The 25,086-nt window shown below is 45.3% G+C and overlaps 1 protein-coding gene across 1 annotated transcript in view; it reads right to left on the bottom strand.

Annotated features, from left to right (window-relative positions):
- Window positions 1-25,086, bottom strand: part of LOC135388463 (phospholipid-transporting ATPase ABCA1-like) — a 391,000-nt gene that overhangs the window by 208,413 nt on the left and 157,501 nt on the right. The window contains exons 11-12 of the mRNA XM_064618039.1: window positions 15,031-15,185; window positions 14,802-14,960 (exon numbers count right to left, since the gene is read on the bottom strand). Of these exons, the coding sequence (XP_064474109.1) occupies window positions 14,802-14,960; window positions 15,031-15,185 (314 nt within the window). The remainder of the gene's footprint in view (window positions 1-14,801; window positions 14,961-15,030; window positions 15,186-25,086) is intronic.

Genomic DNA, 25,086 nt, shown 5'->3' with positions numbered 1-25,086 from the left:
AAAAGGCACCGTACCAATGCCGGAGCGTCGTTACTAATTTTATGTAGACTCTCCAACGTTCCTCCAAAATTGTTGCAGCGCTGTGAATTCCAAGTCGGAGCAGCTATTTCATATCCATATTCTAACAACGTTGGATCGGTTGTGACTGCCCCATATTGGACAAAAGGCACCGTCCCAATGCCGGAGCGATGTTACTAATTTTCTGTAGACTGCCCAACGTTCCCCCAAAATTGTTGCAGCACTGTAAATTCCACGTCAGTACAGCTATTTCATTTCCATATACTTACAACGTTGGATCAGTGGCGACTGCCCCATATTGCAAAAAAGGCACTGTACCAATGCTGGAGCAAGGTTACAAATTTTATGTAAGCCCCTAATCATTTCTCCGACATTGTTCCAGTGCTGTATATCCCACGTCGGCACAGCTCTCTCATATCCATGTGCTGACAATGCTGGATCGGTGGCAACTGCCCCACATTGGAAGGAAAACACTGTACCAGTGCCGGAGCAATGTTACAGGTTTCATGGATAACTTCCAGCATTTATCTGACATTGTTCCAGCACTGTGAATTTCGTGTTGGGATAACAACATGGCATGCATATTCCAGCAACATTTGCAAAGTTAATATTCGTAACCAAATATTGCACCAATACTGCGGCAATGGCTGTAAATTAACATTGATATTCCAATATGAATGGAACGTCGCAACAATATTGCCAACATTGGCCAACGTATCCAACGTTTCCCCAACATTATTCCTACACTTTGTGTTACTTGGGATGCTGTTTATCGCTGTGGTGTCGGTGTTACAACCACCGGCATAATGCAATTTAAAGGCACTGCACCAACTTCCACCAGAAGCACACTGGACCGGTGTAATTTGCATTACTGTTCCCCACTTTGATGCCAGTGGTGCAACCACAGCATATTGCACGCTGCAATTTGTAGTATGGGATGGACTCTCATAGTGCACAACGCTCAATTGTTCTGAACACGATTTAATTAGCAATTAGAGCTAATTGTGACCCCCCACATTAATCAGTACCCTCCAGGGAGTCACCACACTAATTGGGGAGCGTCTAACTCGTGTCCAGGCCAGCTGAGCGTTGTGCACTACGAGAGTCCATAAAAAAGAAAAAATAGATAGTGACAGAGTGAAGAGAAGGAGTTTAGTCGAAGATCAAATGACGCCATGTTGAAGAAAGCGGTCCCGAACGGCCGCTGACCATCGCCGGGCGACGGAGCACAGAGGCAGGTTGCAAAGCATCGCAGCTATGATGTCATCATGACATGTCTGCGCAGGTTAGGACAGCTCTGGACATGCGAAGAGAAAAACACTCGTAATACAGAGGCTGGGAAAGGAAGAGCATGCTAACCATCAATAGCAATCAACAAAAAGAATTAGTTACACAACAAATCATCCCACCACAACAGGAGCGCAGAACCATGCGACTGCTCCATCCGACAGCCAGGCGGCGAACTGACTCGTAATGGTTTTTTCCTCTGTATAAAGTCCCGCAGCTGCACCCCAAGCGGTTACTTTCTCAACTAATGTCACGACAAAGTTATTAAGAATCACGCCTGGGGTACTCTCGTTCCCAAGGCAGAAAAGGTAGAAAATGGCGGGGATGCCCGGACAACAGCAACCAGCGCCCGACGTGCACGGGCATGAAAATCGCAAACAAAGCAGGAACAAAGTTGGCGAAAGCATTAGTTACACAAGTAATCAGCTCACCACAACAGGAGCGCGCAGACCGATGCGACTGCTCCATCCGACAGCCTGACACCAACTGAGCCGCGCGGGGACTGCAGAGCGACCGAGCACACGTCTGGCGCTCCGCGAGATCCAGCGAGGAAGTGACTGGGACGCATGCGCGCGCTCTTAGCGCCCTCTGCGGCGACCACCTGCGTGAGGCTAAGAGAAAAGAACATTCCCGCGCCCTCCTCTTGCGTTGCTCATTGGTCGTGACGTCATATCCCATTGTCCCAAGGCTAGACCGATTTTTTTTTCACACGCTCAGTCGACACAACTTGACAAGGTCAATCTGCAATGAAGCCATGGCATGACGTCATCGTGCATCTGCGTGTCTCAAGGACGTGTACGCTCTAGACAGGGGACCTGTTATTTATTGAATCACTATCCCAAGATAATATATCACTATCCCAAGACAAAATATCCTAACATGTAACTTCATAGTGGCTAATAAGAGGACTAGGCACTCAACAACTCAACACAGAGTACAGGTAACAAGGAACGCGAGAACGATGCGTCTACTCCATCTGACAGCCAGGCACGGAACTGAATCTTAATGCTTTTTCTCCTCTATAAAGTCATGCATGTGTCCCTCTTGCGGTTGATTTCTGAACTAATTTAATCGCAAAATTATTAAGAATTGCTCTAGCACTATTCCCGTTCAGGGCAGCACTATCGACATCGTCAAGACAAGATGTTCCTTGTCAAAAAAGAAAAAAATACAAAGCGTCAACAAAGGAAAGCATGCATGTCGGGGCATGTCAGGACACGTCAGGACAAATCGCACGACTACTGGGTAACAGAGGAAAACAAACACAGAGACACTTGAACAGAGTGAAAAAGACACTCACCATAATTTTCACGTTCACTGCATTCCCTTATTGCAAATCCGTTCGTCACAAAATCATCACCACAATCGTCGCACACCATTCACCAGTGATGAACCACACATCCCCGCACCCCATCAGAGGCAGACGGAACCCCACCGAAGCTACGCTTTTCCACTGAGGCCAACGCAATTGCTAGGAACAGAATTAACGTCTCCACACCCACCAGTGTCCAAGAAAGAAGTGAATCCTTGCGCCCCCCGCAGGCCGTGCTCATTGGTCGTGACGTCATCCTATTGTCTCAGGGCTACACTGTTTTTTCCCACTAATGCTCCTCTGGACAATGTCCACCTCAAACAATAGTGTCGGGGTATAACGTCATCATGCAGCTGCGAGGCTCAAGGACGCGTACGCTCTAGACAGGGGACCTGTTATTTATTGAATCACTATCCCAAGATTATTTCCTTTATTCTACTATAATGATTGCATAGGGAACTATTGCAGAGAAACACCATACATGAGGTGATTGTAGGAATTAAGCATTTCATTCCCAAAGTCTTACTAAATTAGACTTGCAAAAGAACAAAATATCCTAACACCTTCATCGCCTACATACAACTAGCTAATCGAGACATGTCCATCCCTTCCGAGAGCCAGGCGGCTAACTGAATAATGTCGCTTTGTTCCTCGACTGGATAAAGCCATGCACCTGTCCCCCTTGTGGTTACTCTCTGAACTAAATGAATCGCAAAATTATTAAGAACAGCACTACTCCCATTCAAGGCAGCACTATCGACATCGTCAAGAATGTTCCTTGTCAAACAGAAAAAAAACTACATGTAGAAGGAAAACATGACAGAACAGGTCAGGACATGTCAGCGCATGTTTGTCAGACAACAAGGGGGAAAAAGCAAAGAGAAACGCTTGAACAAAGCAGAAAACCAAAATCAAACTATTTCTAAGCACACGCAGTCCTCTTATTCAAAAACAGTGCTCATCACAAATCCGTCCAAGACAATACACACCATTTTCTATTGCTACACTTTTTTCCAGTATGTATGTGTACGGTCAATGCATTGCTACAGACTGCGTGACGTCATCACATCCTGTCTGAAGAAGACAGCGGCAAAGACAAAGACTCCTATTATTTATTGAATCACAAGATTATTTCCTTTGTCCGATTCTTAATGACGTTCACTTTTACAATAAAATTCAACAAAAAAAGCACCGTGCATATTAGCGATTTTCACCCCAAAGGCTCATCATGGTCATTAGAGTCACAACACCAGTAAACTACCACTTGTCTTTCAAAATAATAAGTATGACCACTCAACATCATCACCAGGCTTACGTAATACATGACCCTTTCTATGCTCGTATACTCATTGTCTGAGGCTACACCTGCGAGCAAAAAGGCGCGAAAGCCGGGGGCAGAGTTCCATTCGCGCACGACAAAGCACAAGACAGAACGCCTTTACGGGAACATGATGGCATTCCCACCATATTAATGATTTTCTATCTTGCATTGCAGTTTAGAAAAACTACTACTACAAAACTATAATTTTAGGAGTCTATCAAAAATTCTACTTTCTATGGAAACTATAATTGCCCTATTAGTTGGACCACTATTAATGAAGCGCTCCAATGTTTTCTCTCTTCCCATATCAGCCTTGTCATGCAGTGAAGCAGACTCACATCCAAAATAATTAATTTACACTGAGTGTGCGGTGCTTCAGGAATTCCTATCCTGCGCTCAGATGCAAGCATTTCTGCACGGATACCTATAACAGCTTACTTCTTCAACGTACCGAGCTCCTAACAACATCTAACAAACAGAGAAACTCACTTCTCAGCTTTACCATGCGACTTTCTTCTGCACAAAAGCCGTGATTTGAGGAAAGGGCAGCAAAAATTGCGCCCACTTGTGCTTGACTTCAAAAAACTGAAGCATATGATAATAAACTAAGAAAAAGACACTCATGTCTGGTATCAGATAATGCTACATACACAGCCGCATTGTCCCCTCGTAAAGAAAGCACAGGAGAAGGGCACACAAATTCCTTTAAGCGAGAAGGGAAAAGGCTTAAGACAGAGCGCTGAAGAATAATAGCGGAGTCACCGGGCATCGGTACGCGGCTAACACAAGATAACAAGATAATAGCGACGGGTAAAATTGCAACACTGCTAAACAAGTTCCAACATGCCATGATGACGTCGCAAACCAGGAAAAAAGCACGCACACACAGTCATCAGCTCAGGAATGCACAAGGAGAGGTGGTATATTGTAATTTCTCCTCCACGCTCACATACCAGCATTTCTCCGCAAATACTTATAGCTGCATACAGCTTACTCCATCAACATATCAAGCAAAGTGAATACTGACACTCAACAATAACATATAACAAGAAACAAACAAATTTCATTCTCATGAACTCTCCTCTGCCGGCTTTCTGCTGCTCTACCTGGATGCTGACTTTTTCCCCTCATTTACATTCTGAGTAAAAGCAGTGAAAGAAGAAAAGAACCGCGAAAAATTACATGCTTGTGTGTCCCAAAAGCTGTAACTGCAAGAAATCGTAGCGCACGCTAATAAACTGAGAAAAAGACACCCTTTTCTGCCACCAGATAATTCTTGCATAATGCCACATACACAGTCGCATTGCCCTTGCGCAAAGAAAGCACAGGACAGGGATACACAAATTGCCTTAAGTGAGCAGGGAAAAGGCTTAAGTCGTACCGCTCAGGAATAATCGGAGAATCACCGCCTATCGATACGCGGCTAGCACAACATGAGAGCAAGAAGATATTAGCGAAGGGTAAAAATGGCAACACTACATGTCCAAACATGTGACATCGCATACAAAATACTGCTCATCGGGGAAAAGGCCTAAGCCTGCGACAGAAAATCATAGAGCATACACAACTTATTTCGCATAAACTAAACGCGGTCGGCTTGGAAAACGACGTACAAATTTTCTTAGGGAGCAGAGAAACAAAGGAATTTCTAGTCCGTGCTCAGATACCAGCGTTTCTGCTCAAAAACATGCAATATTTAGCACTGCTTACTTCATCAAGATATCGAACACCCAACAAAATCAACACACCCCACTTCCACTGATAGAACACTATTCAGATTTTACCAGGAGGCTTTCTTCTGCGTAAAAGTAGAGAAAATAAGAAAAGAGAAGCGATTACACGCACTTCTGCTCGCACAGCGATAAGAGAAAAAAATAAAATAACGAGGCACAAGCTAATAAACTGTGACAAAGGCACCCATTTCTGCTATCAGATAATTATTGCATAATGCTAAATACCAATTGCATTGTGCCTGCGTGAAGAAAGCACAGAAAAAGGACATCAATTTATCTTAAGCGAGCAGGAAAAGCCAATTCTACTCGGACAGCTTAATACCATAAAGTCTGAATTTTTGCAAGGAAAACAAAGCTCAGTGGATGTGGCATGTCTCAGTGGCATGTGAGTGACAAAGGAAAAACAGCGCTACGAACGTGACAGATACATACTAACAAACAAACAACAACAGGACCGGCGTGGGGTACTCCAATACCCTGTCCAAAATGAAGACTTCACCAGGTTCGCGAGGCAATTCAATTAAAAACGCTCGTCCTATCCTACAGATAGCAATGCAAACGCGACTATCCTTATTTTTTTAGCAGCGCAGCATGGCATAGCTTCAGTTTTTCTTGAGCCGTAAAAAAACAAATCAATGAATCAATCAACAGAAGTCCCCTCCGCGTTTGTATGTTTGCCATTTTCAGTCCCCTTATTTTCATGTGGCACCATTGAACATTGAAGTCACTGTGATGTCTCCACCAGTGCTGTGATGTCCACATTGAAATTTTTAAATTTGACTGCACATGAGCAAGAAAAAAATTGTATCTTTTGTCTTTTTCAGGCCTGAACATCAGTAGGCAACACACACAAGGCATGAACATCCTCATATGTGAATAAACCATTATATTCACAACATTTCATTTGCTTGCACGCTGCATACTACGACACTAGCTATGCTCAAGCAGACATGTCGTTGCAACGTCGGAATGCCATGGGGAAGACGTTGGTGTAACGCCAGAACAACGTTAGAACAGGCGTAGGAACAGCATAGGGGCGAATTTTGCTCAAATGTCGGAACACTGCTGGCCACATAATATTGGAACAATGTGTGGGCATACGTTGCACTAACGTTGGAACATTGTTTCTGTAACGTCGGAGCAGTGTCAGTGCCAACATGGGACCAACATATAGTGGCAGACGTTGCTCAAATATCCGAACACTGCTGGGCAGATAATATCGGAAGAGTGTGTGGGCATACATTGCACTAACGTTGGAACACTGTTGGAATAGATGTTGCTGTAACGTCAGAGCAGTGTCAGCGCAAAATTGGGAGCAGCATAGGGGCAGATGTTGCCCACATGTCGCAACAATGTTAGGGCAGACGTGGGACCAACGTTGGAACCCTAAAATATTGTCGTGATTCCAGCGTCGAGTCGCGTACGTTGTAAGGATGTGGTTGTTACGTCAGAAGAAACATTGCTTGCTAATGTAGACTTAACATTAAAGGAGGCGACATTCCCACACTGTTCCAATGTTGGAATCCCTCATTACTCCAACATTGGAGAGTCGAAAAGACAACGTCAGTCCAACGTTGATGCCACATTTCGTGTTACTTGGGTTGTTGAGTGCCTAGTCCTCTTATTAGCCATTGATGGAGTTACGTGTTAGGATATTTTGTTCTTTTGTTTTTTGTTCTTTGGAATTCGCAATAGTTTCCTATGCAATCGTTATTGAAGAATAAAGGAAATAATCTTGGGATAGTGATTCAATAAATAACAGGTCCCTAGGTGTCTAGAGCATACACGTCCTTGAGCCACGCAGGTGCATGATGACATCATGCCATGGCTTCATTGCAGATTGACCCTGTCAAGTTGTGTCGAACAAGCGTGTGAAAAAAAAATAAAATCGGTGTAGCCTTGGGACAATGGGATATGACGTCACGACCAATGAGCAACGCAAGAGGAGGGCGCAGGAATGCTCATCTCTCTTGGCCTCTCGCAGGTGGTCGCCGCAGAGGGCGCTAAGAGCGCGCGCATGCGTAGCGCCCGCGGCGCGGTGCCCCAGTCACTTCCTCGCTGGATCTCGCGGAGTGCCAGACCTGTCACCGGTCGCTCCGCAGTCCCCGCGCGGCTCAGTTTGTGTCAGGCTGTCGGATGGTGCAGTCAGTCCTCCTCAGGAAACCGAGGATGCGGCTGTAGAGTATGTACCACTGCGCCAATCTACAACGTTGCAAGCTCATTGGCCCAGGCTGCGTGCGCACTCCGATTGGTCGACAACGTTTTGAAATCGCATTTTGTACGCGCGCATGTGTGTGCAGCGTCCCGGCGGCCGTTTCAGCAGTTTCAGCATAGTTTCGAAATAGCTCGCATCGGTCGGCACGGCGTCCGTCCGTCCTCCTGTGTTCCGTGTTTCGGTGATGTCAATCGGCAGAACAGTTTGTGATTTTACGCGTGTTATGCTGTTCCTGGACACGACTATTATCCCACGTACAGTCTATCAACTACGGAACTGGAATGCTTCGTGGGCTGGTGCGGTTGGAGCGTGAAGAACGCGTTCGGGCGCCGTCGGATTTTGAGGCCTAACAACAAAGACAGGATTATGATTACGTGCCACACAAGTGCCCTTTCCGCTTTGCAAACAACGAAAGAAGATGCTCATCATAAAATCGGCCGGCAAGGCGTCCTCTCGTGTTCCGTGTTTCGGTGATGTCAATCGGCAGAACAGTTTATAGAAGTGTTCGCTGGTTTATTCATGCGTCGATGTGATTCAACGTGTGTTGTGCTGTTCCTGGACACGACTATTATCCAACGAACAGTCTATCAACTCTGGAACTGGAATGCTTCGTGAGTTGGAGCTGTCAGAGAGTGAAGAACAAGCGCGGGCCCCGTCGGATTTCGAGAGCTGTGTTTGTTTTGTTCCAAGTTCGAATTTATGCGTCAGCAACGCAGTGGACTTTGTATTCACAGTGCATTCATGTATCAGATCTTTGAATCAGTGCTTTGTGTCAAATAAATATTTCTTTTAGCCAAAAGAAGCTTCAGTTATTTTGAATATCGGGTAACGGCGGTAGGCGTGAAATCCGGTAGAAGTCGATGGTAGCCAGAACGGGTCGAAAGGTCAGCCAAAGTTAAGGCTCCTGATTGGCCGACTGGCATTGCATAATTTCTACAACGTTGCACTCTCATTGGTCGTGTGCCCAGTGTTGTGTGAATTATCTCAAACTATGGGCTCTATGGGGAGCTGTTGGAGCCTGGTGCAGTCGCATCGGTCTGCGCTCCTGTTGTGGTGAGCTGATTTGTTGTGTAACTAATGCTTTGGCCAACTTTGTCCCTGCTTTGTTTGCGATTTTCATGCCCGTGCACGTCGGGCGCTGGTTGCTGTTGCCCGGGCATCCCCGCCATTTTCTATCTTCTTCTGCCTTGGGAATGAGAGTAGCGCAGACGTAATTCTTAATAATTTTGTCGTGAGATTAGTTGAGAAAGCAACCGCTAGGGGGTGCAGCTGCGGGACTTTATACAGAAGAAAAAAACATTACGAGTCGGTTCTTTGCCTGGCTGTCAGATGGAGCAGTCGCATCGTTCTGCGCTCCTGTTGTGGTGGGATGATTTCTTGTGTAACTAATGCTTTTTGTTGATTGCTATTGATGGTTAGCATACTCTTGCTTCCCAGCCTCTGTATTACGAGTGTTTTTCATTTCGCATGTCCAGAGCTGTCCTAACCTGCCCAGACATGTGATGATGACATCATAGCTGCGATGCTTTGCAACCTGCCTCTGTGCTCCGTCGCCCGGCGATGGTCAGCGGCCGTTCGGGACCGCTTTCTTCAACATGGCGTCGTTTGATCTTCAACTAAACTCCTTCTCTCCACTCTATCTCTATCTATTTTTGTCTTTTTTATGGACTGTCGTAGTGCACAACGCTCAGCTGGTCTGGACACGAGTTAGACGCTCCCCAATTAGTGTGGTGACTCCCTAGAGGGTGCTGATTAATGTGGGGGTCCCAATTAGCTCTAATTGCTAATTAAATCGTGTTCAGGACAGTTGAGCGTTGTGCACTTTGACAGTCCATCCCATACTACTGCAATTTAAAGGGGAGGTGCCACTTAGTGAACTGTCACTTACTGAAGCACAGCAAAGCAGTATACTTTGAATTACTGCATACACTTTGGCGCCAGTGGTGCATACATTCCATATTGCGTACTACTGTTTAAAGGGGCGTTGCTCATGCTATTAGGAAGTTTCATCTTCTACCAGAAGCACAGCGGAGCAACGTAATTTAAATTACTGTTTACCGCACTGGCGCCAGTAGTGCAAGACTATTTTGCATATTGCAGATTAAAATGGCGCTGTACACGCGTTCAGCAATTTTTTCAACTTATCCCAGAGGCATATAGGAACAATATCGTTTGAACTACCATTTACGCTTTAAAGTGAGTTGTACAATCGCGGCGTGTTACATATTGACCTTTAAAGGCGCGGTGCACGCGCTCTTAGAAATTCTATTGAACAGCAGTGGGTGCATTTTTTTATTCAATCCGTGTAACTCGGGAGTACCCCTGGGTGGCCGAGAAAGCGGGTGTACCGGAGATGACGTGATACCCTGTCACCCGAGGGTTGCAGGGGAACTCTCTCCTACTCGCTTGGCAGGTGGGCTCAAGGCGGGTAGGGGTTAGCAAGGGTTCTGATGTCACGCGCGCGAATTTTCGAGAGCAGACGACAAGTCGTACGATCTCGTCTGACAGCTACGTCCCAGCTGATGTCCGTACAGTGAGCGGAACAGCGGAAGCATATAGGACCTAATTTATCATATCCCTGTCTTTCACGGGTTGATTGCTGTCACAACAAATTGTAAGTATGACAAATTCCATCTGTTGAGATGAGAGGCTTTAGGTTAGATAGGCCACACATATCATATTTAAGTACCTATAATTTTCATTTTATATCGTGGGTGTTCTGCCCTAGTGCCAGCTATATGGAAGGAAGGAAGGAAGGAAATTCCTTATTTATACATCATTTTACATGACATATTGCAAACTTCGCAGGTTGAATAATAAAATTTGAAAATGGTGACAAACATAAAAGGGATCATACGCCAGCGGTGTGTCACTGATCCCAATGATAACAATATGACAAAAAGAAAAATACACATATGGCAGTTACACAAATATCCTATCGTTCAAGATATTTACACATATTGCACATAACTCAAGCTTTACTACAACAGTCAGATATGCTGTAATAAGAATAATTTCGCATGGTTTTATATCTCATCAGATTTGAAATAATTCCTTACTTGGTTGATAAATATGAATAATGATTTAGAAAAATATCCATAGTTTGTACGTATCTTTGGTAGAGGAAGTGTATATGGCACATAATTTCATACTGAGGCTGTAACTTCACGTTTGGTCAAGGTTATACATAGTTTATGTGTCAACTTATATACAACTGTACATAACCTGGAACGAAATAATTCTGAGACTGTTGGAGAACGCAAATATAAATACAGATATATTGACATATCCTCCCATAAACTACTCAAATTTTATTCTGTGGGTATATATCCTCTTGCATCTAGGTGCAAAGTCGTCTTCAACTTTCGCTCCGCCATTATTACTTACGCGAAAGTGGCATGCGTAAGAGAAACAGTACTTTTTCCGTGAATATCGATGATTGTCGCTGCAATGTCTTCCTTGATTAAACTGACGTCAAGTCTTGATTTTCCGAACAGAAAGAGAAGGAAATCGCGGAAGGTTATTTCATTAACAAGTTGGGTGACAACTGCGTTAGCACGCTCTGTGTGATTTTATATAGAAAAGAAGTGGGGTGACTTGACTGTTCTTAATGCTTGTGTAACCTTTTGTCGAGTAAAACTTTCTTGAATGTGCATTTCCGTCCCTTTCTCTGTTTTTTAGCGCCGTTATTATGGGGCAGAATGACATGTTTCGCCGCTGCCGTAAGGTCTAGTGAAAACCACTATCTCAAGCAAATAACACCAAAGACGCCATTGAAGTGCAGATTTTGCATTATATCATTGAATATTCTCTTTCTTCGAATTCGATATTCGGAATTATTTGCGCGATTTTGATTCCATCCACTTACCTCTACCACATAGCTGGTGGTGATGCAGGGAATGAGATAATGAGCCCCACCACAATAAGGATCGAAGTCCTGTGGTGTCCAGAAAGGTGAAGAGAGCCTTGAGGGCAGAGCGTTGGTGTGCGGGATGTGGCCAGCGACCAAGCAAATTTGTGAGAGAGGGAGGCGGGAGTCTAGCTCGTTGAGGGATCCGGAGAGTACGGTTCGGGGAGGTTGGTAGTGTGGGCAATGGACAAGAATGTACTCTAGACCTTCAACGGTACCGCACAGGCTGCCGTGGGGAGAGGCAACTTGTCACAAGCGGTAGCGCCACTGTGCTGTGAAGGCCACATCGAAGCGCATTCGATGAACTAATGCGGCATCTTGACGAGAGATATGTGCAGGCATGCGGAAAGCGAGCACTGGATCAACTCTGCTCAGCAGGGAGTGGGGAGAATGTCAGCTGTCCGTCGGCGGGTAGCCACAGGAGTCACGAGGCGTGGAAGTACGGACCGACGATCTTTCAGCAGTGCAATGCGCGCCTGTCTCCGAGACGAGAGAGCTGCTTTGGCGGCGCTGTCCGCCTGTTCATTGCCTTCGACACCGCAATGGGCTGGAACCCATTGGAGAACGAGCCTGTGCCCTGCTTCGTAGTTTGTAAGCCATTAGCACATCCATAACCAATGATGCGGAGGAGCCTCAGATGCCAAGATTTTCAATTGCTTGCAGCGCAGATGTTGAGTCAGTGAATATGACCCAATTCAGTGAACGATGTGCTGCAGAAAGAAAAGTATGGCATAGAGTTCCGCAGCTGTGAATGAGGTTTGATGCGAAAGGCGACGTCTTTCAACTACGGCTTCAGATGGGATGACGAATGCCGACGCGGGCTTGCCATTTCGAGATGCGCCATCGATGTATAGAGGTAGAAAACTTCGCATCTACGGCAGCATAAAAATGGGCTCGAAGCACTTGAGGGGGAACGTGATCTCTGTGGTCCTGGAGGTCCAGAAGAGTGCGAAGGTGGGTGGCACAGGCAGAGACCAGGGGGCGTTCGGCGGTGTGACGTCCTTAGGTATGAAGCCAGTGAGCGCCTGGCGTGTCCTCTGCGCTACGCGATGGAAATCACTTTCAGGACGGTATCGAATTTTCCTGCCGAGCGGGTGACGAGGAATGTGCGCACGCAAACGTAGGAAATGTCGAGCCGTTTTCCGCTCACGGAGGACCTCCAGCGGAAGTTCACCAGCTTCAGCCAGGACTTGTCGTGTTTCAGCCATTCTTCGAACTCCAAGGCAGCGACGAAGGCTTCGGACGAACAGTGTCCGAGGGGTATTTAACGATGTTGCAGAGACCGTGTGCAAGACTGGAAGGCACAGTCGCACAGTAAAGCACAGTCGCCCTCACAAAAGCCACGTGAACGGCTAGAAGGGAGCGATGATCACAGCCTCAGCGTAAGCCAGAAAGATGTTGAGTTGCAGGAAGCCATCGCTGCATTTTGGTTTCAGGGTGCTTAATGTGGCGAGCCCAGCACAGGTTTCAGTCGAGGACCACACCAAGGAAGCGATGGGAACGCACATGGTCGAGCTTCTTTGCACCCACCCAAAGGGGTAAATTACTCATAGCCTTGTGAGTCAAAAGCTCAAGAATGAAACGTAGAGTGCCTAAGCGCAACGACGGCGCATTTAACATGAATGGGCTCAAATTATACCTCCTAGCATAGGGCAAGTTGAGGACAGTATGGGTTTTTCGCGTGGCATTTTCTAAGCAATATTTTTTCTCGTCTGTGACACCAGGAAGAGCACAGACGTTGTCTGGGCTTTGAAGTAACGTGTTGACGTTCTGCACGTTGCTTTAAAGACGTGAGACGCTGTTTTGCAGATGTGGTCGAGCTAAAAGGGGCCTTTTCTTGTCCCATCAGGGCCGGCGATAGAGGAGGGGGGCGGGTAAGGTCAAAGAGTTAGGCCACGCGGTTGCATAGGCCTCGTGCACGAAGCCTTCAACTAGGGATTATGGAAGTAGGATTTTCAAGTATGCACTTAATCGCACGCGCGATCTTCGGCTAAAACATAAAGGAGAGAAGAATATGTTATGTGCCGTTCCGTCATCCCGTACTGCTAAAATCTCCCACTGCGAAAATCTTATAATTTCTTATCTTTTCATTACTGCTGGTGTGAAACAGGCTCCGCGATGTGCCTTCGCCTCAGGCCCCGCACATCCTGTGGCAACCACATCGCAGTGGTTCCACAGACTGATAGCGACACCGGAGGGAACCCGTCGGGACTGTGGGGGCGTTCCCTGATGGATGAAAAAGCGGGGCGGAAAGAGGAAGAGGGGCAGTTGGTTTTGCTGGATGCAAGCCGGAGGTCTGGTTCTGTCAAAGGTACAATAAACCATCTTGTTTGTTTGAACCTGTTCTGCTGCTTGTTCCTTCGCGGGCTGAACGGACGGGCTGACGCCCCAGGGTTGTGGGAACTGAGGTTTCCACAACCCTTAGCACCTGCCCTGTGTCCCGTCTGTAGCTTTCGCGAGCATCGACTTCCAATTTGCTCATTTCTGCTCCTCGGCTAATAAAATATGACTTCACCGTTATGATGCCGTGTCATTGACCTGTGTTTTCATGTGCACTACTCGTGACGCAAGACGGGCAAGAAGTTCCCTTTGTGCAGTGGAGCAGCCTAGATCGTGATTACCGTGCTGCTAAACGAGCACAATCTTGAAAATAATGTTCTGTATGGTCAGCTAAATACGACTTATTAGCATTGTGCACACGTTTTCCCGACACGGTCACGTGAGGTAGGAAGAACATGTTTTTCGAGTGGAAGTTCATTTCCGCATCGTAGCAAAATTTAAGCTACACCATTGGTATGCGTGAGTAGAAGAGGGGCCTGATCGGACGCGCATGCATTTCTCGTTTCTTACCCTCCTATAACGAGTTAATAAATTGCAACACGGTCCTAAATTTTCTTTGCTACGTACACACTGGTATGTATATCTCATTGCAACAAAAATACTAAAAAGGGGCTAATTCGACTTAACCCAATGTTGCATACAGAGGTTCAATTATAATTACGTACCTGCGGTTGAGTCACAATTGCAATGGCTGCACTCAGTCTCCTCTTCATGCCTCCGGAGAGCGCTTTCGCCAGTTCATTAGCCTTGGGCGTCAAGTTCACGCTAGCCAGAACGTTGGATACACGCGCTTCCAAATCCTTGCCAGACAACTGGGCTCTAAGCTGCACAGTAATCATTGCATGTTCTAGAAAGCTGCATTTATTTCTTCAATCGGACCTTCCGGTAACTTACCGAACCAAAAAAAGCCAAGTGCTCGTGCGCTGTGAGTTCTGGGAAGAAAACATCGAACTGCGGGCACAGGGCGATATTTTTTTGTGCACTTGCAGTATTCTTGACGACATCAAAGCCGCAGATGACAGCAGTGCCTTCTGTTGGAGGCAAAATACCTAAGAACAAATGGTGAGTTAACTCAATCGTATCATAGACCGGCAATAGCACTTCCGTAGGAGTATGAGACTATTGAATATGATGGAAACCTATGATAGTAAACAAAACATTGTGAAATTGATCGGGCCAGTTAGCCTTACACATACGTGGAATGGAATTTCTGTTTATGCGCGACCCCAACCTTCTCAACGAAAACACGAGTTCGTGAGTTTCCTGCGGAGTAGCTATGGTGAGCTTCCTCGGCACGACATTCGAGTGCGGAAACAGTTGCAGAGACGCTGCACTTGAACGGCAGATAGGGAGAGAAACAGGCGCTCTTTGCAGCAGACGACTAGGGGGGAGCACCAAATGACAGCATGCTTCATCGGAAGTGGTGTTAATGAAATTTGCTATATCAAGGCCCCGTCTTGGGAAGGACCAGCAGCAACGAAAGCAGAAGACATCTCTGTTGTCGAAAAAAATAATTCCGAAAGTAGAAAATAGCTACTGGGGTAATTACTTTTCAGAAGAAAGTATCAGTATCTAGGTAATGCTAGGTATGCTATTTTGGCTCGGGGAGAATCATCCATTTATAAGATCGTGTAACTATGATTGGACATTTCTTGATTGTTGAGTTTTGATTTATTCGGCTTTCGTTTATCAAAAACGCTTTCTCAAGTTACGCCGACGTTGTAACTGTAACCACTTCGAAAAGAGTTACTGTAACTGCGATTCACTGATTATTTGAATAACTCATTTACTCATGACTGAATCCACCAGTATGGAGGTCAGTGGTCGAACGGCTCACCTCATGCGGCAATGCCTGTTTCTTATGCAGAAATATATCTGAAGGTTACCACGCTCACAGGATGTTGCGCTTATTGTGTGCATGGGAGACCCTTTTCGGCTGTAGTGCGAGTCACACGGGAGTCTCTCGGCGAACGTCATATGTCACGTGAGAAGGTCGCTTCTTCGCGCGCGCTGGCCGCTGGGGATTCTTCTAGCTGTGGAGTGATGTGGAATGTGCGCATGTGCTCGTAGGTAATAGTTTTTTACGCGTAGTGCTGCATAGCCTTGCTGGATGGACATGAGATGAGTTTGTGTAAAACCGACAAGGGTTCGCTACACTGAGTGCATTCAGGTAGTTCTTCCTCTCGAAAGGGGGAAGTGTCTGAAGTTTCACCGCTTCCCCGGGCCAGAGTTGTAATGAACGGCACTGGCACTGCCCTGGCCAAAATAGGGAAACCGATCACCGACAGCGCTGGGTATCCGTCATACGGCAAGGAAAGCTTTTGTTCGTTTGTCAAACCAAGCATATCATTCCAGATTGCAAGAAGAAGAGTAATATCTCCTTTCTACTAGTACTAGTCGTTTCTTCGCGGGCAAAATGGGGGATATATTTATTAGACCAAATAAAAAAGGGAGAGGAAACGCAAGATAGGGATCAGTGTTTGCCGAACGGCAGCACAAGTGCCTGCTGCTTAACTTCGGAAAATTTTGCAATCAACAACTACAAATCACAAGAGGGCTGTTCTGACTCACACAGCAGGGCTGAACTCCCTGAACTTTCATCTTCTCCCACGGACACCCGCAGCATAATACAATTTAGACTAAGTGCGACAGGTGTGAGCAAGCAGTTGTCTGTGATGTGTGAATCAAATGCGTGCTCAAATCGCTGAAAACTGATACATGTTTCTCTTTATCTGTTCTTGTTAATATCTATATCTCGAAATTCGGAAGCACTTACAACAACAATAAATGATAGAGAAGTTATGATGACATGCGCTGTTTACCCCTGGTAGCCACAGGACCCTACCCTACTTGACAGAGGTTAATATAAGAGGAGACACGTACAGAAGTTACACATAGCTATGATAATCTATACTATTTTGTGAAGTGAAATAAATGTAAAAATCGCCGTGCATCGAATACATAATGCTGAATTCAAGAAGTCGTAACGGGTGTGGCAGCCACACTGCCAGCGCCCCTGGCGCGAGAAATGGGCCAGACCTGTTCTGGCCTCCGACAGAACAGTGCGTCTTACCTGCTTTAACCACATCATCATGTCTACAGGAGACGGCGATCCCAATTTCGCACCACTAACCGCCCCCTTCAGCCCCGCTCGACGGTCCGCTACCGTCACCGCTGTCACTGTCAAGCTCCCACCCTTTTGGGATCGGAACCCTGCCACCTGGTTCATACAAGCCGGAGCCCAGTTGCATCTCGCTGGCATTACTGCACAATCCACGAAGTTCTATCATGTCATTTCCGTGCTTTCCCCATCTGCGGCCGAGGAGGTTTACGACATCATTGCTTCACCTCCCATGGACATCCCGTCAAACGAACGGACGCCAAACCAAAAATGCTGCCCTGCTCAAGCGAACGACCTGCTCGGACCGCGCGCGCCTTCAACAACTTCTATCGGCCGAAGAGCCCGGCGACAGACGCCCTACACAACTGTTGCGCCGTATGAAGCAACTACTCGGCGATGGAGCATCATCAACCAGTGACAGTTTCATCCGGGAGCTGTTCCTACAAAGACTCCCGCGGAACGTTCAAATGGTTCTCGCCGCAACCTCGAATCTATCCACAGACGAGCTAGCCACTCTCGCTGACACTGCCATGGAAGCGGCCTCACCGACTGTAACGAATGTAGCGTACCACCTCTGATTCCTCCTGCTCCCATGTCTGCTCAAGAGTATTCAACCCGACTTCTACACAGAAAATATTGCACTATTGCACTTTTTACTTTAAAATTACTTAAAAATTATTTAAATTTTTAAGAAATTTAAATTATTAAATAGTGCAAAATCTAACTTAATGCAATATTTTCCGTGGATTTAATTAAGGTAAAATTGCCACACTGCTCGACAAGTCTAAGCATGCCAGAGCGCGTGGAAAAGGCCTAACCGCTACTACTAAACGGCACGGAGAAAACAGTACACATCGGGGCAATCGACTAGGCCTAGCCACAGCGTTATCACCTACAGAATTCAACGGCTAGCACAAGACAAGAACCACAAAAATACTAGTCACACAACGCTAAACATGCGATAACACGAACAAAAGGCTTGGTCACTGCTAAACAAGTCTAAACATGCACGTACGGCAAACATGCGAGAAAAGGCTTAACACGAGCGCGGTAAAACAAGGCGCAAACATCGGCAAATCACCCACCTTTTCCCCCGCAGCGACGGAGCGTCCAGGGATCAAGTGACGCAGAGCGGAGACGATGGAGCGACGTACCGCACATCTTCTGCTGACGAGAGCCAGCGACCGACTGACACAGGCGCCTCTCCGCGACCACTACGCATGCGCTCGTAGCGCAATCAGCGCGCTCCTAGCGCCACCTGCGAGAGGCTAAGAGAGAACTGGATTCCTCCGCCCTCTCCTTGCCTTGCTTGTGACGCCGGCCTATTGTCCCAGGGCTACACTGTTTTTTTTTTCACTAATGCTCAACTGGACAAGGTCCACCTGAAACAATAGTGCCGCAGCATGACGTCATCACCCAAGAATGCATCCGTACGGTTCAAGGGCGCATTGAATTGAATCACCATCCCAAGATTATTTCATTTTTACAACTATGTTGATTGTATAAAAATAGAAAACCTACTGCAGAAGATCACCATGCATGAAAACTGATCGTAGGAATAAAAATGTCTTACTAATGAGACTATCCCAAGATTATTTGCTTTATTCTTCTATAACGATTGCATAGGAAATTATTGCGAATTCGAAAGTCTTACTAAATGAGACTTGCAAAAGAACAAAATATCCTAACACGTGACTCCATCAATGGCTAATAAGCGGACTAGGCACTCACCAAATCAACACAGAGTATGAGGCGCGCGGAACGATGCGTCAACTCCATCTGACAGCCAGGCACGAACTGAATCGTAATGCTTTGATAATAAAACATTTGAACAGAGTGAAAAAGACACACATCATCATCGGACACGTACACTGCATTCCCTCATTGTACGTCCGCTCAACACAAAATCCACCAGAATCGTCGCACACCATACACCAGTGACGAAACCATACATCTGTACCCTGTCAGAGGTAAACCGAATCCCACCGAGACTACGCTTGTCCACTAACGGCTAACACACATGCTAGGAACAGAATTAACGGACCCACACCCGCCAATGTCCAAGAGACAAGTGAATCCTGGCGCCTTCTGCAGGCCTTGTTCATTGGTCGTGACGTCAGCCTATTGTCTCAGGGCTACACTGTTTTTTTCCACTAATGCTCAAGGTTCACCTGAAACAATAGAGTCGCGGTATGACGTCATCATGCACCTGCGTGGCTCAAGAACGGGTTCGCTCTAGACAGGGGACCTGTTATTTATTGAATCACTATCCTAAGATTATTTCCTTTCTTCTACTGTAACGATTGCATAGGAAATTATTGCAGAAAAACACCATGCATGAAAGCTGATTGTAGTCTTACTTAATGAGACTCGCAAAAGAACAAAATATCCTAACACCATCAATGGCTACATACAACGAGCTAATCGAGACATGTCCGTCCGATCCGAGAGCCAGGAAGATAACTGAATAATGACGCTTTGTTCCTCGACTGGATAAAGCCATGCACCTGCCCCGTTGCGGTTACTCTCTGAACTAAACGAATCGCAAAATTATTAAGAATAGCACTACTCCCATTCAGGGCAGCACTATCGTCAAGACAAGAATGTTCGTTGTCAAAAAGAAAAAAAACTACATGCAGAAGGAAAGCATGACAGAACAGGTCAGGGGATGTGAGCGCATGTTTGTCAGACAAAAAGGTGGGAAAAAGCGAAGAGAAACACTTGAACAAAGCAGAAAACCAGCGTCAAACTATTTCTAAACACACACACTCCCCTTATTCAAAAACAGTGCTCATCATAAATCCGTCCAGGACAATGCACACCATTTTCCTATTCCTGCACTTTTTTCCAGTAACGGTCAATGCATTGCTAAAGACTGCATGACGTCATCACATCCTGTCTGAAGGAGACAGCGGCAAAGACAAAGACTCCTATTATTTATTGAATCGCAAGATTAGTTCCTTTGTCCTACTCTTAATGATATTCATTCTTACATTAAAAATCAACAAATAAGCACGGTGCATACTAGCGATTTTCACCCCAAAGGCCCATCATGGTCATTAAAATCACAACACCAGTAAACTACCACTGATCTTTGAAATAATAATTGTGACCACTCAACATCATCACCAGGTTTATGTAATATATTACCCTTTCTATGCTCGTATACTCGCTGTCTGAGGCTACACCTGCGAGCAAAAAGGCACGAAAGCCTGGGGGCAAAGTTCCATTTGCGATCGACGGAGGATTAGACAACGCCATCGCACAAAAAGTCCGTACTACACTCAATATAATTTAGGAGCCTTAAAATTCTACTTTCTATGGAAACAATAATTGCCCTGTTACCTGGATCACTATTAATCAAGCGCTCCAATTTTTTTTCTTCGCATTTCAGCCTTGTCATGCAGTGAAGCAGTCTTACAACCAAAATAATTAATTTACACTGAGGGTGGCGTGCTAGGAATTTCTGTCCTGCGCTCAGATGCAAGCATTTCTGCACAAATACCTATAACAGCTGACTTCATCAACACATCTTGCTCCTAATGACATCTAAGAAACAAAAAAAACATACAAACCCTCTTCTCCGCTGTACCATGCGGGTTTCTTCTGCGTACAATCGGTGAAAAAGGGAAAGAGCCGCAAAAATTGCGCGCACTTGTGCTTGACTTTAAAAATAGAAGCATACGCTAATAAACTAAGAAAAAACCACCCATTTGTGCTATCTGATAATTCTTGCATAATGCTACATACACAGCCGCATTGCCCTTGCGTAAAGAGTGCACAGGACAAGGGCACACAAATTCCTTTAAGCGAGCAGGGAAAAGGCTTAAGACCTCAGGAATAATCGCAGAGTCAGCACACATCGCTACGCGGCTAACACAAGATAACAACAAGATAATAGCGGCGGGTAAAATTGCAACACTGCTAAACAAGCCCATGATGACGCTGCGAACCAGGAAAAAAAGCACACATGCGCACGCGCGCACACAGCAGCTCAGGAATGCACAAGGGGAGGTGCTGTATTGGAATTTCTCCTCCACGCTCACATACCAGCATTTGTATACACAAATACTGCATACAGCTTACTTCATCAACATATCGAGAACCCAACAACATATAACAAAAAACAAATTCAATTCTCATGAACTCTCCTTTGCCGAGAGGCTTTCTCCTGCTCTACCTGGATGCTGACTTTTTCCTCTCACCTACATTCTGAGTAAAAGCAGTGAAAGAAGAAAAGAACCGCATTTGTGCCCCAATGGCTGTAACTGCAAGAAACCGTAGCACACGCTAATAAACTGAGCAAAAGACATTCATTTCTGCCACCAGATAATTCTTGCATAATGCCACGTACACAGTCGCATTGCCCTTGCGTAAAGAAGGCAGAGGACAGGGATACACAAATTTTCTTAAGTGAGCAGGGAAAAGGCTTAAGTCGAACCGCTCAGCAATAATCGGAGAATCACCACTTATTGCTACGAAACTCAACGGCTAGCACAACATGACAGCAACAAGATATTAGCGAAGGCGCGCGCTTTTCTGAACCAGGGACCCCACTTGACAAGTAAGTGCTATCTGCTTGCCTTTTCGTGTGACACGAGTGATACATTTATGTACTATTGCGTGAAATTGTGGTTTAAAAAATAAGGGTAGTCGCCTTTGCATTGCTATCTGTAGGATAGGACGAGCGTTTTTAATGGAATTGCCTCGCGAACCTGCTGAAGTCTTTGCTTTGGACAGGGTATTTTATGAGTGCCCGACGCCGGTCCTGTTGTTGTTTGTTTGTTAGTAGGTATCTGTCACGTTCGTAGCGCTGTTCAAGCTTTGTTTTCCTTGCAGAAATTCAGACGTTATGGTATTAAGCTGTCCGACTAGAATTGACTTTCCCTGCTCGCCTAAGATAAATTGTGTGTCCTTTTTCTGTGCTTTCTTCACGCAGGGACAATGCAATTGAGTATTTAGCATTATGCAATAATTATCTGATAGCAGAAATTGCTGTCTTTGTCACAGTCTATTAGCGTGCGCCTCGTTATTTTGCTTTTTTCTCTTATAGGTATGCGAGCAAAAGTGTGTGTAGTTTTTCGCTGCTCTTTTCTTATTTTCTCTACTTTTACGCAGAAGAAAGCATCCTGGTAAAAGCTGAATACTGTTCTATCAGTGGAAGTGGGGTTGTTTGTTTGATTTTGTTGGTGTTCAATATCTTGATGAAGTAAGCAGTGTTTAATTTTGCAGTCATGAGTTTTTGAGCAGAAATGCTGGTATCTGAGCACGGAGTAGAAATTCCTATATTTCTCTGCTCTCTGAGAAAATTTGTGCGTCGTTTTCCAAACAGACTGCGTTTAGTTTACGCGAAATAGAAAAATGAAGTTGTGTAAGCTCTATGATTTTCTGTCGCTTGCTTAGGCCTTTTCCCCGATGAGCAGTATTTGGTATGCTATATCGCATGTCTAGATTTGTTCAGTCGTGTCTTTCTTGCTGCAATTTTTACACTTCGCTAATATCTTGTTGCTGTCATGCTAGCCGTCGAGTTTCGTAGCGATAAGCGGTGATTCTCCGATATTTATTAGCGTGCGCTACGGTTTCTTGCAGTTAGAGCTATTGGGGCACAAATGCGTGTAATTTTTCGCGGTTCTTTTCTTATTTCACTGAGAATGTAGGTGAGGGGAAAGCCGCTCGGCAGAGAAGAGTTCATGAGAATGGAATTTGTTTGTTTTTTGTTATATGTTGTTGAGTGTCAGTATTCACTTTGCTTGATATATTGATGGAGTAAGCTGTATGCAGCTATAAGTATTTGTGTAGAAATGCTGGTATGTGAGCGTGGAGGAGAAATTCCAATAAAGCATCTCTCCTTGTGCATTCCTGAGCTGGTGTCTGCGTGTGCGTGCTTTTTTCCTGGTTTGCGACGTCGTCATGGCACGTTGGGGCTTGCTTAGCAGTGTTGCAATTTTACCCGTCGCTATTATCTTGTTATCTTGTGTTAGCCGCGTACCGATGCCCGGTGACTCCGCTATTATTCTTCAGCGCTCTGTCTTAAGCCTTTTCCCTTCTCGCTTAAATTATATATTATTATTCTCGCGTTATCTTGTGTTAGCCGCGTAGCGGTGTGTGGTGACTCTGCGATTATTCCTGAGGTCTTAAGCCTTTTCCCTGCTCGCTTAAAGGAATTTGTGTGCCCTTGTCTTGTGCTTTCTTTACGCAAGGGCAATGCGGCTGTGTATGGAGCATTATGCAAAAATTATCTGATATAAGGCATGAGTGTCTCTTTCTTAGTTTATTAGCATATGCTTCAGTTTTTAAACTCAAGTACAAGTGCACGCAATTTTTGCTGCTCTTTCCTCAAATCACTGCTTTTGCTGCTGCTAAGCTGAGAAGTGGGTTTCTCTGGTTGTTTGTTAGATGTTGTTTGGAGCTCGGTATGAAGAAGTAAGCTGTTATAGGTATTCGTGCAGAAATTCTTGCTGACCGCAGGACAGGAAAATCCTGAAGCGCGGCACCCTCAGTGTGAATTAATTATTTTGGATGTGAGTCTGCTTCACTGCATGACAAGGCTGAAATGGGAAGAGAGAAAAAATTGGAGCGCTTGATTAATCCAGGTAACAGGACAATTATTGTTTCCATAGAAAGGAGAATTTTAATAGGCTCCTAAAATTATTTTTTGTAGTAGTTTTTCTAAACTGCAATGCAAGATAGAAAATCATTAATATGGTAGGAATGCAATCAAAACATATATCTGTTCCCGTAAAGGCGTTCTGTCTTGTGCTTTGTCGTGCGCGAACGGAACTTTGCCCCCCGGCTTTCGCACCTTTTTGCTCGCACATGTAGCCTCAGACAACGAGTATACGAGCATAGAAAGGAGTAGTAATTGGTCTGGTCGTATAGGAGCGGGCTGTCTGCTCAGCAACATGGACCCCTGGGCCTTGCCCCTGAGCCCTGCGCGTATTTTTCCCTGCGCGGCGCGTGTGCGGAGGGTTGTCCGCGCGCTTATCGGCGGGGGTAGGGCTGCGTGCGCGTTTACCCTCACATTTTTCAGCCTGGGCCACCTTCTTTGGTCATTTTTCCGCCTGGGCCGACTTCATTCGTATTTTTACCCGATACAACAGATGCGAAATAGGCGATTTACATGCATGCATAGACATGCAAAGGACAGCCGCACACAAAAGTACAAGTGAAAATATATTAATTAAAGTTATTATTGCCAGGAATTATTATCACACATCATACACAATATTTTTATTAAAGGTAATCACACATACAAGTTTTCAGTTAATCAGTAGGGTAGCACAGTTAATCAAAGAATATATTTTTAATCAATACGATACAATTAAAATTACAAGTTTTATTATAAAAAGTATAACATTATTATATGTGAGCATCATAATGTTTTAATTACAAAGTTCTGATAGATGTATGTAACGTCAAGCACTGGGCTGTCCGGGTGCATACCAGCGGGCCGACGGGGCTGAGCGTGACCTTATCGTTGTGCACCCTGGGCCGACTTCTCTGGCGATTTTTCTACATGGGTCGAGTTGCATTTCACATTTGATATTTCTGTGTGGTGCATTAGAACTTTCTGTTGCAAGATATTACAAAAATTGATGTAATTAAATTTTTTTCTCATTTTTGATTGAGTATTGTTGGTACCATTTAATAATTTGGAATTTCTCTGCATGTTCAATAAGAATATCGCATCTGTACAAACTTAGTCGACTTGCCAACCACTTTGACGAAAGATTTCCGTTTCAAGGAAAGGACGCGAAAGGATAGCGATCCCAACGAGTAATATCGGCATATATTTGCACTGCACAATAAAAATATATCGCCTTTGAACT

The sequence above is a fragment of the Ornithodoros turicata genome, chromosome 3 (assembly GCF_037126465.1).
Source record: "Ornithodoros turicata isolate Travis chromosome 3, ASM3712646v1, whole genome shotgun sequence".
Lineage (NCBI taxonomy): Eukaryota > Metazoa > Arthropoda > Arachnida > Ixodida > Argasidae > Ornithodoros > Ornithodoros turicata.
Note: the sequence above shows the minus strand (reverse complement) of the source record. Positions and strands in the feature narration are given on the sequence as shown.